Genomic DNA, 15,251 nt, shown 5'->3' with positions numbered 1-15,251 from the left:
CGCCCAAAGAAGGGTGGGGCTTCCGTGTAGTCCTGGACTCGCGAATACTGGTGCTAGAACAAAAGGTGGCGGCGGCCACATGTCATCCTTGCCCTTTTCCTAGGTTTCCCGTCTTGGTTCCGCCCTTACTACTCCCACTTCCGGCCAGGAAAAACCACTTCGCGAGGAAACACGGTCTCGCGCTGAAGCCCGCTTTCCTTCCGCCCTCAATAGTTTCCGCCACTCCAGTTCCCGCCAGGCACACAAGGCTCAAACGAAGCCAAGTTCCCCCACCCCCACCCCCACCCCCACCCCCGCTCTCTCAGGTCTCGCAACACGCCCAAGGAAACGGAAAGAGGAAACAGACCCCTTCCTCTCATCCCCTGCCCCTTCTCTTGGCTTCTCCACCCCTTCCTTTTACAGGCCCGCCCATTTTAGGTGGAGACGAAGCCATATTCGCCCTCAGAGAGGCGGGAACCTCTGGTCTAGCCACTCTCGCGAGCACTCCGAACTCTCGCGAGACTGGACGCCCGACTTGTGCGCCCGGGAAACCCCGTCGTTCCCTTTCCCCTGGCTGGCAGCGCGGAGGCCGCACGGTAAGCGAGGGCTCTGGGGCCGGCTGTGCGCGGGGCCGCGGGGCCGGACGGTCTGGCCCCAAGAGCTCGTGCCGGGGACCGCAGGAAGCCCGGCGCGGGGTCGCTCCGCCCCCTGGAGCCGCGGCCACGTGCGAGCGGCAGGCCCAGACATGCCTGATGGCCACAAATCCGGGAGCTCAAAGGGTTAGGTGGGCAGCAGAGGGGTGAGTGGAGCGCCCGGGAACGTGGGCTGCGGGAGAGGGGTATGGAGGAGTCTCCCGCGCCGTCACCACGCCAGGTTGCTGTGATCCGCATGCCATAGGCACCCAGGAACCTGTTGGACCTAGAGCTGGTCTGCAGTTGAAGGGAAATGAGGCTGGGAGGATGTTGGGGCTTCAGTTTGGATGGGAGAGTAGCAGGGTGGGTGTTGACCTGGACCCGCGGCCGTGTTTTGCACCAAGCCCCGTATTGACATGCTTGTCCTTTTCTCACAGATGCCTGGAGTTACTGTAAAAGACGTTAACCAGCAGGAGTTCGTCAGAGCTCTGGCAGCCTTCCTCAAAAAGTAAGTGTTAGGACGGAGGCCTGACTCTCCGACCCCCACCCCGTAAGCTCTGCCCTCAATGTGTGGTTAGTCTGGATTGCCACTTGTTGGGGCCTTTTCTGAATTAGGCCTAGAATGGCCTTGTTTCCGTTTTAGCCTGTTCGTTCATACGCTAGCATCCATCCTGCTTCTTCCGACTTTGTTCTGTTAAGGGGGAATGGCTGAGGGATCTGAAGTGGTTTACGGAAATTTCTGAAGTGTGTTCTTTCTCCATTCTCTTGGTCTCAGGTCCGGGAAGCTGAAAGTCCCCGAATGGGTGGACACAGTCAAGCTGGCCAAGCATAAAGAGCTTGCCCCCTATGATGAGAACTGGTTCTACACACGAGCTGGTGAGGACTGGGGCCTTTGGCTGGGAATGGGGAGCTGGGTGACCCTATCCCCAGCTGTTCTAATAACTACCTTTGAACGTGAAAGGAAGCCTGGGAACAAAAAACTTAATATTTTACTTATAGGTGCTTGCTTGAGAGTCTAACAGTGTCCGTGGTGTAGCATTTAAATTCAAATCTCTATCAAGTCATTTTTGACTGAATGATTGGCAAGTTGGGAATGCCGCTCCTTGTTCTAAAAGGAAACTTACGGCTCCCAGTACCCAAAAACTTTTCAGTGTCCCTCTGGAGGTATGGATCCTGTTTGGATGTTTTGGAGTTCTGTAAGCCTCTGTAGACTTGACTGCTGGGTGGGATCAGTGCTGGGTTGTGCCAAGGTTGCAGCTCCCATACAGGCCTATGCTAAGGGACCCCAACTGACCTGAGAACTCACCAGGTCATGGGAAACCCTTGTACAGGTTGCTCGTCACTTGAGAATAATGAAGCAGTTTATAAGTTTATATTATTAAAGTTTATTAAGTCAAATGTCCATGGGATCCACTTTGTTTCAGGCTTTGGCATGGGCACAGGGACCATCATGACTCATCACAGCCTCTGAAAACCAAAAGGTCAATTCCACAGTGTGGGAAAAGGTTGGTGCATCCACCTGCCAGCGCATTTTTTTAAGGATGAGGGTCATGTAGGGAAGGTGGCTTCCCCGGCTACAGCTGTGGTGAGGCCTAGCTGAGATAGACCCTTCCCCTTTCTCAGAAGCAAGTGCACAGTCATGGACAGTGCTCCAGGTGATAGGTTGGGGCAGCTTGGATTTAGAATTGCAAGAAAGATTAATTTTCTCTGGGTAGAGTGATTAATACATGCTGTGTATTCTGTGCCTCCCAGACAGAGTTGGTTGTCTCTTTTTCACAGTTGGTATTAGGGAAGTCCTGCGTGTATAGGGTCCATAAGCTAGTGATGTGAATCTACGACCTTTGTCACTGCTGGTTTGTATTTGGAAATGGTCTCGGGATGTGCTCCCTGTTTGGCCAGCAATTGGTTAAGTAGGCCAATCTGGTTTCTGCCTCCCAAGTGCTGAGGGTTGAATTCAGTGCTCTGTGTGCTAGGCAAGCACTCTGGGCTGCAGCCCAACCCTAAAGGTGGGAAGAGGTTAGCAATGAATGGAATCAAGCCAGATGGCTCTTGAGTTTGGGACTGGGTCTGGTGGCATGTACTTGTAATCCTAACACTTACACTTGCATTTGGGGCTAGAGTGCAATGAGGTAGCAGGCTCATGTTTGTCTTGGGAGCTGAGGAAAGGCTCTGTGGCAAAAGGTAGGGCACTCCTAGGTTGGTATGGGGAGGCCTGTGGGCACGGGGGTCCCAGGTAGTGATTTAAAAACAGAAGAGCACAGTGGGGCATTGATAGGAAGAAGCCTCCATTGGCTCTTCAGTGTCAGGGTGAATTGGGGCTAGGAGAGCACTTTTTCCTAGAAGGGTCAGGGTGGAAAATGTCAGATTCCTCATCCAACCCTTTGACGCCATTGGTCAAGACAAGACGGGGCCACCTGCACTTAGCACAGGTTCTTCAGTTGCTGCTAAGCTGCAGTGCCTCATGAAGGGCGCCAGCCCCTCCTAAGCGCAGCTCTTAGGGTGGCGAGAACACATTCAGGGCCAAAGCCCTGTCTCATTGACTCTGAAATTCAGCAACAATTTTATGGATTTGCCTAAAGTTTTATCTAGACGTTCTAGAGTTAGTTACACAGAGAAACCCCTACCTGGTGGGTGTAGGGGATGTGCTAGAGCCCAGGTCTCATTGAGGAAGAGAGTGAAAAAGAATAAATAAAAATAATAGTCCTTTCTTAAACCCAGAAAAGGAATGCACACAAGCTCTGGGATGGCAGGCAGTCCCTTGTAATTAGCTGACAGGTGGTTGTCCACGAGATGGTTTTTAATGTGCTGCTGACAAGGACTGTTAACCCCATTACAGGAGCTGGTGAGCTTTGTTGCGATTCCTTCCCTGCCTGGTCACTGTGCTTGCAGCTGAGGCAGTGGCTTTCCTTTGGTACTGTTGGACAGATACTGGGGGACTCCATAGCCATGCTGGGGTGCTGTGCCGAGATTCAAGCACCAGCTGTGTCCGGACTGATAGTGATCCCTGATCCCAGCCTAGTGAAACCAAGGTCCCCTGCCCTAAGGAAGAACAGATTACTCAGCACAGAAAAGTTCTGGCGTTGGAAGTAGAGTAGTGGCTGTGGGGCATTTGAGTTGGTCTTAAAGGTTGCAAGAAGATGGGAAATGACACAAAAATGAGTCTGTCATTCATGATGGGTGTGGGACTGTGGCTTAAAAAAAAACCTAGGCTAGAGGCAGGCTGAGGGAGCAAGGTGGGTGGGCAGATCAGGGGAGCCCACTCACTGGGTCGTGGTACAGGAGTCACTAAAATGAATTTCTCCTTGGCCTAGTGGCTCTTGAGAGCCAGAAGAGAGGTGGCATCTGGGCCAATTCAAGATGGCTGCCTGGTTTTTGCTTTAGGGGTGAAGACATCCCTGTGTTTCTTAGCCGGGCAGCCATATGGTGGGCCAAGTCCCTACTTGCCTAAATGGCGTGGGACTCGGTGGTAGTACGTGGGCTGAGTCTGTGGGGCCATCGAATTGCCTGGTGCCCCGGCACTGTGCCGCTCTTGAGGCTGTTTTATTTATTGCTTGAATGTGAGGGAGGGAGAGTACATGGTGCAGAGGATGACAGACAGAACCAGCTCAGCACCTTGGGGCATAGCCTTCGAGGTTTGCCAGGCCAGGAAGCTCCCCCCAGGAGCAGTACTCCTGTATCCATGGCTGAGCTCATGCACGTTCCAAGTTTGAGGTACCCACTACAGAAAGTGGCTGCCTTGCCAAATCTTTACCTGGCCTTCTCCAGGGCTAAGCTGTGCTGTAGAACAGTCGGTTCCTTCTCCGCTGTCCTTCCTCAGGCATGTGGAAATGGTCACACTTGGTGAGGCTTGCCAGTCAACCTTGGGAGAGTTACAGGGGAGGGGCAAGGAACCAGGGTGTCGAGCCCCAGTTGTGGTGCATGCTCTCTGTTTCCCCTGTAATGGTGAGAAGTTGCCTCATTTCACACAGTGAATATGGAAAGATGGTCCTAAGGCTCCCTCTTGCCCCACCCCCAGCTTCCACAGCACGGCACCTGTACCTCCGAGGTGGTGCTGGGGTTGGCTCCATGACCAAGATCTACGGAGGACGGCAGAGAAACGGTGTCAGGCCCAGCCACTTCAGCAGAGGCTCCAAGAGTGTGGCCCGCCGCGTCCTCCAAGCCCTAGAGGGGCTGAAAATGGTGGAAAAGGACCAAGATGGGTATGCAGGGTTGTGGCTGGTCAGGGTGGTCATTGTCCATTGGTGACTTACGGTGAAGCTGTTGGGCCTCCCTACAAATGGAGGTACAGGGCCTTCAGAAGGCAGATGGTAAGGGTAACTCAGGCCTCTGGCTGACTTCTGGCTCTGGGAAGGTAATTTAGCGACTGTCTGCTTTCATTAGCCTGCTCGTTAACTTTTCCCAATTGATTTTTCGGGGCTTTTGATCTAATGCTTGCACAAACGACACCCCGTCAGCTCCCAGGGGTCTCCCACTCCTGCCCTCAGTTCCTTAGGATGCAGCTGGCTTGTACATGAGTGGGGCTTGGCAGGCAGAATGTGGTTCCATCTTGGTGCTGTGCTTGCTTCTGTCCTCCCCAAGGAGGCAGAGACTGCTCATCCAAGGACTGATTTCTTTTTCTTTTTCTTTTTTTTTTTCCCCCTTTGCACAGGGGCCGCAAGCTAACACCTCAGGGACAGAGAGATCTGGACAGAATTGCCGGACAGGTGAGGCATGCACAAGCTCCTTACTTCAGTTGGGGCACTGCCTGAGGAGGGGAGGGACCAGAGAAGGTCACACTGGGACAGGAGAGAAAAAGAGAATTAGGTCTACTGCAGCTGTTTGGAAATATGGGTACTGGAATAGACAGCATAGCCCAAGGTGGTTTGAACTTAGACCTGTGTTCCCCCCTACCCCCATAGAGATGACCTTGGTTAGGAATTCTAGTGGCTCATACTTACTGGGCACCAGGTGCAGCAGTTTAGGAGAGGTGGAGATGGTGTGGTAGGCTGGTTCAGGCCCAGACAGTGTAGAGTGACTTCATTCCCACTACCTTTGGGGTCAAGTGGTCTCTCACCCTAAAAAGCAGGAGTAAACAGTATAAACAGAAGCTCCTGGGGCCTGACCAGGCGCTTGGTGCCTAATGTTCTCTGTACTACAGACTCTTACCTGCTAAGGGTCTTAGAAGACCAGCTTTGAACTTAGGGTCTTGGTGGAGGGCCTGACGCAAACATTGACGCTGATGTGTCCACAATAATGGACGAGGGTGTGACTGTATCTGGGCAGTGAGCACATCAAAGCCTTGAGAGCCCTCACTGATCCTCTCTCTTCTCACAGGTGGCAGCTGCCAACAAGAAGCATTAGAACAAAGGATGCTGGGTTAATAAATTGCCTCATTCATAATCCTGGTCTGGGTCTGCTTTTGTTTTTCAAGCCAGGGTTTCCCTGGATATCCCATGACACCCGTAGAACTGGTGTTAGCTGATGGTAGTGTTGGGCTGCAGGTGTGCCAGGCACACATCCTATCTATGATACAGTTCCCAGAAAGGGGAAATTTCAGATTTTGAGAAGGCAGCATAGTTGGGGAATGACTTTCCCTTCCCCTAACAGTGAGTCTACCATCCACGAGCTAAAGATGGAAGGTGGGTGCTGCTATCTCGGCCAGATATCATGGTGTATGTTGTGGAGTGCCCCCATGTGGTGGTTGAGCAGATTTAACTGCCCGGTGTAACCAAGTAACTACAGTTACTTATGTTGTGCCTATACTCTTCAGAAGTCCAGCCTAGCTCAATTGTCCCTGGTGGCTTCCCAGGTGTTAGATTGCAGTTTCATGCCTTCATTACTCCTCCATCTGTAACATTCTGCAACATGCCAGGTGGAACTGTGACTTCCAGCAGAGCCCTTGTTAAAGGCTCTTACTATAAGAGGCTAGTGAGAAATGAGTGGCGCCCCTCATGCATGCCATGCAGTTTGTATTTTCTGTGCCCATCAAGCGTCTTGAAGTGGGTATCTTGCAGCATTTGAAGGGGCAGGTCACTGGGTATTCTGAGGCTTTGAGGACTGTGTGGCTTGTGTTAGCCCATGCAGTCCACCTCAAGCCCGAGCTATTACAAAGGCTGAACTAGCCCTGTCCAATTCTGTGGCCCAGTGAAGAATTTATTTGGCCTGGGTGTCATGATGGCTCCACTACAAGTGTGAATAAGCTACCTGGCCACAGCTTCAGTTTAGCCACTGGGGGGCAGCCACTAGCCACTGCTGAAAAAATGAATTCTAGCTCATTCTGAGAAGCCATGAGTAGGAACTTGGGATGAAGACCAGTTGTCCTGTCCTCTAAAAGCAGGCACCTAGCAACACTGGGGAGGTGGCCTGCTGTGGAGAATTATAAGAACTGCTGAGTGTGCTTTTTCTTAGCACCAAGCTTATAACATGGTCGGACCTACATAACAGTGGGAGGAACAGGCTCAAAGGAGCTCTGGTTCTTGAAGCCCAAATGATAGTTTTATTTTTTAGACCTTTGTAACCCAAAATGACATAGGACTCCTGACCCCCTTCCTCCACCTTCAGAGTGCTGGGATTACAGTACACCAATAAGTCTGGCCACTTGACCTGTTTTTAAATTATGAAATATTTCAGGCATGCAAAAATGTGATATTGTGCTCCCCAAAATATCGTGCACCCTAATAAACTTATCTGGGGTCAGAGACAGAACAGCCACTAGATACAAAGTCTAGAAAATGGTGGCACTCCTTTAATCCTAGCACTCCAGAGGTATAAGTCCCTCTGGATCTCTGTGAGTTCAAGGCCACATTGGAAACAGCCAGGCATGGTGACTCACGCCTTTAATCCCAGAGAGTGATGGCAGAAAGCAGAAAGGTATATAAGGTGTGAAGACCAGAAACTAGAAGCTTTTAGCTGGTTAAGCTTCAGGCTTTCAAACAGCAGTTCAACTGAGAGCCATTGGGATGAGGACACAGAAGCTTCCAATCTGAGGAAACAGGATCAGCTGAGGAGCTGTCAAGGTGAAGAAGCTGTGGCTTGTTCTGCTTCTCTGATCTTCCTGCATTCACCCCAATAACTTGCCTCAGGTTTGATTTTATTAATAAGAACTGTTAAGATTCCTGCTACACAAAACAGTATTCAAAGCAGCCTTGCTGAAGACCCAGCATCCATGTCAGGTGGTTCACAACTGGTAACTCCAGCTCTAGGGGATCCAATGCCTCTGGCCTCAGGGGCACCTACCTATACTCAGAGCACATGTCCACATGCAAGACACACACCTGCACACAAAACAGTAACAGCAGGGTAGTGGTGCATGCCTTTAATCCCAGCACTCAGGAGGCAGAGCCAGGTGGATCTCTGTGAGTTCGAGGCCAGCCTGGTCTACAGAGCAAGATCCAGGACAGGCTCCAAAACTACACAGATAAACCCTGTCTGGGGGGTCTACAGAGCAAGATCCAGGACAGGCTCCAAAACTACACAGATAAACCCTGGGAGGGTGGGGGGGTGGGACTGAGCTGATAACACTGGCTGCTCTAACAGAGGGCCCTGGTTCAATATGGCAGTTTACAGCCATCCAGTTTCCCGGGGATTGACAACATACATGGAGACAAAACACCCAGGCATATAAAATGAAACTTTTGGTTTGTTTTGAGAGTCTCTCTGTGTAGCAGCCCTGACTGTCCTGGAACTCTGTAGACCAGGCTGACCTTGAACTCAGAGATCTGTCTGTGTGTGTCACCACGCCCAGCAAAGCTTTTTGTTAAAAAGGTGGGCAAAGCTGTGTCCTTCCCCAGCCCTTGTCCTCCTCTTCCCCAGGATGTGAGAGTCAAGGGTGTACACATTTCACCTCTACCACAGGCATTTGTCCCCAAACAGTCTCATTTTGCCTCTGGGAGACAAGTCAACTCCATCATCTACACCAGGTTTTTTCTCCTCCCTATTTCTGACACTGTCTCGACCCCAGCTCTATGGCATTCAGCTGCCCTATTGTACTATGGCATGTCTTTTCTCCTGCAAATGTACCTTGGCATTGTTTCACAATTTGTTTATACCAAAAAATATCCTGCAATGAATGTGGTTTTTGTTTTGTTGATGTCCTAAGAATTGCACTTGGGGCCTCACCAGAGCTACTAAGTGCTATACTACTCCAGCTACCCCCTCAGCCTCTTCCAAATTCTTTTTCTTTTTTTCTCTTTTTGTTTTTGCTTGGTTTGGTTGGTTGGTTGGTTTTGATTTTTCAAGACCAGGTTTCTCTACTGGAACTCACTTTGTAGACCAGGCTGGCCTCAAACTTAGAGATTCACCTGCCTCTGCCTCCCAAATGCTAGGATTAAAGGCGTGTCCAACCACCCAGCTAAAATTATTTGTCTATTTGGGGAAGTAATGTGGGCGGCGGAGGGGGGGGGGGTGCACACACGCAAGTGCACTATATGTGTGCATGAGCCCATGTACTTCAGAAGAGAGTGCTGAATCCTCTGAAACTGGAGTTAAAAACAGTTGGAACCCACCACATGTGAGTGTGGGATGGAACTCAGGTCCTCTACAAGAATGTGCTCTTAAGCCGGGCGGTGGTGGCGCACGCCTTTAATCCCAGCACTCGGGAGGCAGAGCCAGGCGGATCTCTGTGAGTTCGAGGCCAGCCTGGACTACCAAGTGAGTTCCAGGAAAGGCGCAAAGCTACACAGAGAAACCCTGTCTCGAAAAACCAAAAAAAAAAAGAATGTGCTCTTAAACAGCTGAGCCATCTCTCCTGCCCCTATTTTGGGGTTTGTTTGTTTGTTTGGGACAGGGTCTTGTAAAACTCTGACTGACCTGGAACTCTTAACAATCCTCATGCCTCTGCCTCCCTTTTGTTGTTACTTTGATTTATTTTGTTTTGTCTGAGTCAGAGCCATCCAGTCCCTCACCTTTAAAACAAAAACAGGATCACCCAGAGCTCAATATACTGACTAAACTGGCTGGCCAGTGAGCTCCCTGTCACACACCCCCGTCTGCCTGTTTCTTATGTAGCACAGGCTAGCCTCTTGATTCATCATTCTCCTATTTCAGCCTCTCAAATGCTGGGATTGCAGGCATGAGCCAGCACCCCCTCAGCTGAGTCCACCATAGACTGTATAGCACCGGGCAAGTGGTTGCTTCCCTCCCTGAGCCTCAGCTTCCTCCTCTGTAAAGCAGAGGATGGTCTACTTTGCCCTGTTGAGGAGAAGATATAAAAGAACTCCAAGGCTGGGGTGTAGTTCAGTGGCAGAGCAGTCACCTGGCATGCATGGGACCCTGGGTTTCATCCCCAACACCAGGAAAGGAAAAGTTTGCCACGCATGGTGGTCACATCTGTAATGGCGATTGTAAGAAGGCAGAGGCAGGAGGCTTGTGACTTCAAGGACATCTTCAGGGACTGCAGAGCTGACTCGGTGGATAAGAGCACTGACCAAACTGAACCAAAGTTCACCTTCCAGCACCCATATGGCAACTCACAACTCCATTTCCATGGGATCTGTAGCCCTCTTCCGGCCTCCGCAGGCACCAGGCACACATATGGTACACATACATACATACATACATACATACATACATACATACATACATACATACAAGAAAACGCTCATATACATTAAATAAAGCTTCATCAATTAGAAAAAAAAACAAGGGTGACAATAAGTGAACAACAACAACAAAAGATGATTTTTTTTTTCACCTGCATAGTGAATTCAAGGCCAGTCTGAGCTATGTGAAACATTGTTTCAAAAATGGAAACGAGAGAGAAAAGCCGTGGGGTTAGAAAAGAAGGGTTGATGGGGTTTTGCTGACAGGTTTTGCCTGTTGTTAATGAGATCAGAAGCTAAAGCTAAGAGTAGCATGTGGACCTGCCTGCAGCAGGCACCTGAACGTTGCCTCGCCGGGATCCTTCCGCAGGTTCAGTGGCGATGAAGCAGGCCTTGAACTAGCCCCTTCTCCACCCAAGCACTAAAGGCTCAAGGGAATTGCGGCGGGTGCAGGTGCAGGGCAGTTCCTCTCCACTCAGGGCCTGAAACACATGGCAAATAAAGGCCACTGGAGCCCATCTCCGTCGGGGCCGAACAGGAAGTGAGGTGGATTTTGGGGTGGAATCTGGTACCTCAGAGCTACTGCAACCCAGACTAACCAACCCACTGGGAGAAGATGTCAGGGGGTCTAGGAGTCCTTGGAGTCCTGCCTCTCCTCCTCCTCCTCTTCCTGTCTGAAGCCTGCCTGGGTAATATGGCCAAAGGGAAGGTGCTGGGTGAGGGTAGGGGTGGTGCAGCTGACAGAAGGGGTGGAGAGTGGAGCCAGAAGCAGAGGGAAGCCAGGCAGGGTGATACGTAGCTAGCGGCACACCCCTTAAAGTAATGCCAAAACTCGGGAGATTGAGGCGGTGGTGGGGAGGCATATTGCGTTTGAGGCCAGCCTGGGCTGCATACTGAGTTCTATCATGGCTAGCCTGGGCAACTTACTGAGACCCTGTCCCAGAAAGAAAAGGAGCAGGGGCAGGGAACCAGGGGAAACTTTCCGAATCAAGATTGGGTTGGAGGAGGCTCAGAGAAGTCCACTGTTAGGCCCAAGACCACCATGCCCCACAACACACAACCACAAGTCAGAATGAGGAACTGAGGTAAGTGGTGAATGAAGGTCAGGGCAGGCTGAGGGGAGGGGAAGGGAGGGCATGCCTCATCAGACTCTCCATTCCCCTCCCCCACCCAAGTGTGACCACACTGACCCAGGCTTTCAGAGGGGAAGGTCATCCACTCAAGTGACGCTGGGAACAAAGACTGGACGCTGCTGTCTGAGTCTTAAGCCCGTGACTACGAAGTTGCCGGGGCTTCTTTCCCCACCTTCACTTTCTCACTTCCGACCTTCCTCTTTCCTGCAATGTCCAGGGCAGTGGCCACAAGCCAGTGGGGTCCTGGGGAGGCTGAGAACGGGGGCTTGCAAGATAAACACAGAATAGACACCATAGGCATCAGTCCACTCTCGTCTGAGCCTCCGCCCCCGCCCCCAGACCGAACTCAGTCCAGGTCCCTAGATTGACACATTTAAATTACAGAGGCGAGAAACAGCCTAGGCAGAAAAGCCAAGCCAAGGCCGGGAAAGGACAGATTCAGGGAGGTTTCAGGAATACCACCTCTTCCAATAGGCTGGGCGATGCTGGGCCCTGCCCACCCTGGGTCTAAACTGGGCCCCCCACCCCAGGCCCAGTGGGGGTTCCTAAGGGTTGGGAGGAATGGGGATCAATGGGAAGGCCTTCATGAGAGAGTCTCTGAGCTGGTTGGGGAGCTCTCTATGCAGCAGGGCACTGTTGGTGTCAGGAAAATGCAGAGGGGCAATGGGGCAAGAAGCCACAGGCTGTCTCTCCCAGCATCTACTCTCTTTGTCTAGATAGCTATCTTTTTGTTGTTGTTGTTTTGGTTTGGTTTTGGTTTTTCGAGACAGGGTTTCTCTGTGTAGCTTTGCACCTTTCCTGGATCTCACTCTGTAGCCCAGGCTGGCCTTGAACTCACAGAGATCCGCCTGGGATTAAAGGCGTGCGCCACTACCGCCCCGGCTAGGTATCTATCATTGCCATCAGGACCACTCCACTTCCAAGAGTGCTGGGTTGAAGGGCTCAGGATTGGGGCAATCGGGGCCATTCCCAGTCTTTGACCCACTTGTCTCTTCTCATCTCCCCACAGGCCCTGGATGCCAGGCCCTGAAGATAAAGGTTCCACCGTCAGTGACAGTGAACTTGGGAGATGAAGCCCGCCTCACCTGCGAACATGATGGCAACAACCCTAATATCACATGGTGGTACAGCCTTCTCTCCAACCACACTCTTCAGTTCAGTGACCCTACGCTCCCAGTGTCGCTGGGTCCTGGCCAGGGGCCCAGAGGCGAGTTGGTCATCTCCAACGTAAACGAGAGCCACAGGGGCGTGTACAGGTGCCGTGTGGAAGAAAACAGCGTGCCACAATTCTCCTGTGGCACCTACCTCCGAGTGCGTAGTAAGTAGCAAGGGGCACTGCCCCTCCGGTTCCCTCTTCCATTCAGGACACTGCTTCCCTGGGAGCAGAGCCAGTTCCTCCCTCCTGGACCTGCAACCAGCAGCACAGAGGTTCTTACCTGCAGGATGGTAGCTTCAGGGCTCCCTGACCTCATAAGGGGTGGGCTGGGAGAGGAGGGCATCTGGGAACTCTGAATGGTACCCTCCCTATCTTCACAGAGCCAGTCCCTAGGCCCTTCCTGGAAATGGGGGAAGGCACCAAGAACCGCATCATCACGGCTGAGGGGATCATCTTGCTATTCTGTGCAGTGGTACCAGGGACACTGCTGCTATTCAGGGTAAGTCCCCCGAGTGACACCCCCCAAGTCATCTGGGCTGGCCTGGACTGTGACTCTCAGTGGCCAGCTGGTCCTCTAGATTCTGAGGTTCCTCCTCCAAAGTTTGGGAGACTGAGAGTACCCCCCAATGTAGCAAAAGGATTTTAAGTGGTACTGAGCTCAAGGAGTGTCAGTATGTCCCCAATGGCCCTCTCTAGATAACCTTCTCACTTTCCTCCTGCCCCACCAGAAGGGCAGTCCCCTGCAAATACAGCCAAGACCAGGGAAGAAGGGGACCAGTGTCCTCCCAGAGGAGCCCCTACTTCTCCTTAGGCCACAAGGCACCTTTTTTTTTTTTTTTTTTTTTGACAAGATTTCACTATGTATCCCTGGCTGGCCTTGAACTCACAGAGATCTGCCTATTTCTGCCTTTCACTTTCTGCTGTTGGAATTAAAGGTGTGTGCCACCATGCCTGCCCTTATTTATTGTGTATATGTATATTGTGTGTGAGAGTTTGAACATGTGAGTGTGGAGGTCGGAGAACAACTTTCCAGAGTCCGTTCAACCCTTCCTTCTTCCTCTCTGGATCCCCAGACCAAATTCATGTCCTCAGGTTTGCATGGCAACAAATTTACCAGCTTAGCCATCTCCTAAGACTTTCTTTCCTTTTTTTTTTTTTTTTTTTTTTTCAAGACAGAGTTTCTCTGTGTAACAGCTCTGGCTGTCCTGGAACTCGCTCTGTAGACCAGGCTGGCCTTGAACTCACAGAGATCTGCCTGCTTCTGCCTCCCGAGTGCTGGGATTAAAGAAGTGCCTGGCTAGTTTCTTTCTTTCTTTCTTTCTTTCTTTCTTTCTTTCTTTCTTTCTTTCTTTCTTTCTTTCTTTTTCTTTTTTTAAAGACAAATCTCGGTCCAGGCTAGCCTCAGACTTGCTGTTACTTCCATGGCTGGCCTGATTCTTCCCTCTCCCTTCCAAGCCCTGCAATTACAGGCATATGCAGCCACCAGTTTTTTTTCCTTCATTTTTAGTGGGGAGGTTAAGACGGGATCTTGCTATGCAGTTCAGGCTGGGTTGGAACTCACTATATAGATCATATCGGTCTGGAATTCATAACCTTCCTGCCTCAGTTTGCCAAGTACTGGAATTCCAGATGGTCACCACCACGCCCAGCTTACTCTTATACCTGTCATCACTGGAGAACAGTAGAGAGTCGGCATGGTAGTGTTACTCTCATGTTTAATCCCAGCAGCACTCAGAAGGCAGAGGCAGGCAGATCTCTGGGAGTTCAAGGCCAGCCTGGTCCACATAGTGAGTTCCCAGCAGCTCATGCTAGATAGATAGAAACCCTGAGAAAGTTAGTGGGATGTAGTTGCAAACACATCCAGCACTCCACGTGGACGGTGAAGCAGGGAAATTGTTCAAAGTTTGAGGCCCATAAGAAGAAAGAGAGGAGAGGAGAGGAGCAGAGAATAGACTCTGTCAAGATCCCTACATGGCCTTGGGTGTGTTCCTTTTTCTTTCTGATAAAGCACTTGCTAGTGTGAGAGGGTCTGAAAACCCCTTCACCTCCCTCTCTCTCTTCACCTCCTATAGAAACGATGGCAGAATGAGAAGTTTGGGGTGGACATTCCAGATGACTATGAAGATGAAAATCTTTATGAGGTGAGCATCGAATGGGGCTGCATGGGGAGAGGGAGGTCTGCAGTGGGTCCCACTCTGGGGTTGACTGGGAACAGGGACCCCAGCTGCCAGGCTACTGATGTCTACTGTCTGTCCTCTGCAGGGACTGAATCTTGATGACTGCTCTATGTATGAGGACATCTCCAGGGGACTCCAGGGCACCTACCAGGATGTGGGCAGTCTCAACATTGGAGATGTCCAGCTGGAGAAGCCATGACTGACCCTTCCCATCCCCCATCCTGCTGTGCTGTCTGTCCATCCCTGCCTGGTAGCTCTTCCCCTGGAGTCCCCCTTCCCCAGGCTCTGTCCCTCTGGAGTGTCTCACCCTTGCCTCCATACTGCCCCACCCTACTCTCCCACCTAATCTTGTCCCTTCCCCAAGTCTGTCCCGGGTTCCCTCTCCAGTGGGTAATGAGCCCTTAATCGCTGCCTCTAGGGGAGCTGATTACAGCCCTCGTTAGTGTCACCCCCTCCTCCCAGATCTGTCATGGCCACTTAAGTGCTAATAAATCCTTCCCAAAGCAGCCCTTGGCAGGAGTCATGGATCTCGGGAGGACTGCTCCTCAACATTGCCAAGGGACCAGGAGCAGGAAGCCCAAACAAGTCCCCTTCCTCCCGCAGACTTAGGATTCTGGACCCAAGTTCTCACCTGCCCACTTCTGAGACCTGGGACT

General features: G+C 51.4%; 2 protein-coding genes across 3 annotated transcripts; both read left to right on the top strand.

Moving 5' to 3' along the window:
• The first annotated feature begins 487 nt into the window (after nucleotides 1-487).
• On the top strand, nucleotides 488-5,990 carry Rps19 (ribosomal protein S19). 2 transcript variants are annotated; one of them, XM_059253520.1, is made up of 6 exons: nucleotides 488-575; nucleotides 1,049-1,119; nucleotides 1,387-1,487; nucleotides 4,627-4,810; nucleotides 5,260-5,314; nucleotides 5,925-5,990. In XM_059253520.1, exons 2-6 carry the CDS (start codon nucleotides 1,049-1,051, stop codon nucleotides 5,949-5,951), a joined length of 438 nt encoding a protein of 145 aa, XP_059109503.1. In that variant the 5' UTR covers nucleotides 488-575; the 3' UTR covers nucleotides 5,952-5,990. The 2 variants fall into 2 exon arrangements, with proteins under 2 accessions (XP_059109503.1, XP_059109504.1); XM_059253521.1 differs by lacking the exon at nucleotides 488-575 and adding an exon at nucleotides 682-778.
• Nucleotides 5,991-10,443: 4,453 nt separating this feature from the next.
• Cd79a (CD79a molecule) lies at nucleotides 10,444-15,088 on the top strand. Its single transcript, XM_059253519.1, has 5 exons — nucleotides 10,444-10,818; nucleotides 12,272-12,580; nucleotides 12,799-12,917; nucleotides 14,491-14,559; nucleotides 14,681-15,088. Exons 1-5 carry the CDS (start codon nucleotides 10,746-10,748, stop codon nucleotides 14,792-14,794), a joined length of 684 nt encoding a protein of 227 aa, XP_059109502.1. The 5' UTR covers nucleotides 10,444-10,745; the 3' UTR covers nucleotides 14,795-15,088.
• Nucleotides 15,089-15,251: the final 163 nt, after the last annotated feature.

The sequence above is a fragment of the Peromyscus eremicus genome, chromosome 1, assembly GCF_949786415.1.
Source record: "Peromyscus eremicus chromosome 1, PerEre_H2_v1, whole genome shotgun sequence".
Taxonomy (NCBI): domain Eukaryota; kingdom Metazoa; phylum Chordata; class Mammalia; order Rodentia; family Cricetidae; genus Peromyscus; species Peromyscus eremicus.
The sequence above is the reverse complement of the archived record's forward strand: the minus strand, read 5'-3'. Positions and strand labels throughout refer to the sequence as shown.

Bases quoted from the DNA above. Each gene is read 5' to 3' on its own strand.
- Rps19 (XM_059253520.1), top strand. From the start codon at position 1,049: ATGCCTGGAGTTACTGTAAAAGACGTTAACCAGCAGGAGTTCGTCAGA. The intron at 1,488-4,626 runs GTGAGGACTGGG...CCCCACCCCCAG, and splicing joins CTGGTTCTACACACGAGCTG to CTTCCACAGCACGGCACCTG. The intron at 5,315-5,924 runs GTGAGGCATGCA...CTCTTCTCACAG, and splicing joins TGGACAGAATTGCCGGACAG to GTGGCAGCTGCCAACAAGAA.
- Cd79a (XM_059253519.1), top strand. From the start codon at position 10,746: ATGTCAGGGGGTCTAGGAGTCCTTGGAGTCCTGCCTCTCCTCCTCCTC. The intron at 10,819-12,271 runs GTAATATGGCCA...ATCTCCCCACAG, and splicing joins CCTGTCTGAAGCCTGCCTGG to GCCCTGGATGCCAGGCCCTG. The intron at 12,581-12,798 runs GTAAGTAGCAAG...CTATCTTCACAG, and splicing joins CACCTACCTCCGAGTGCGTA to AGCCAGTCCCTAGGCCCTTC.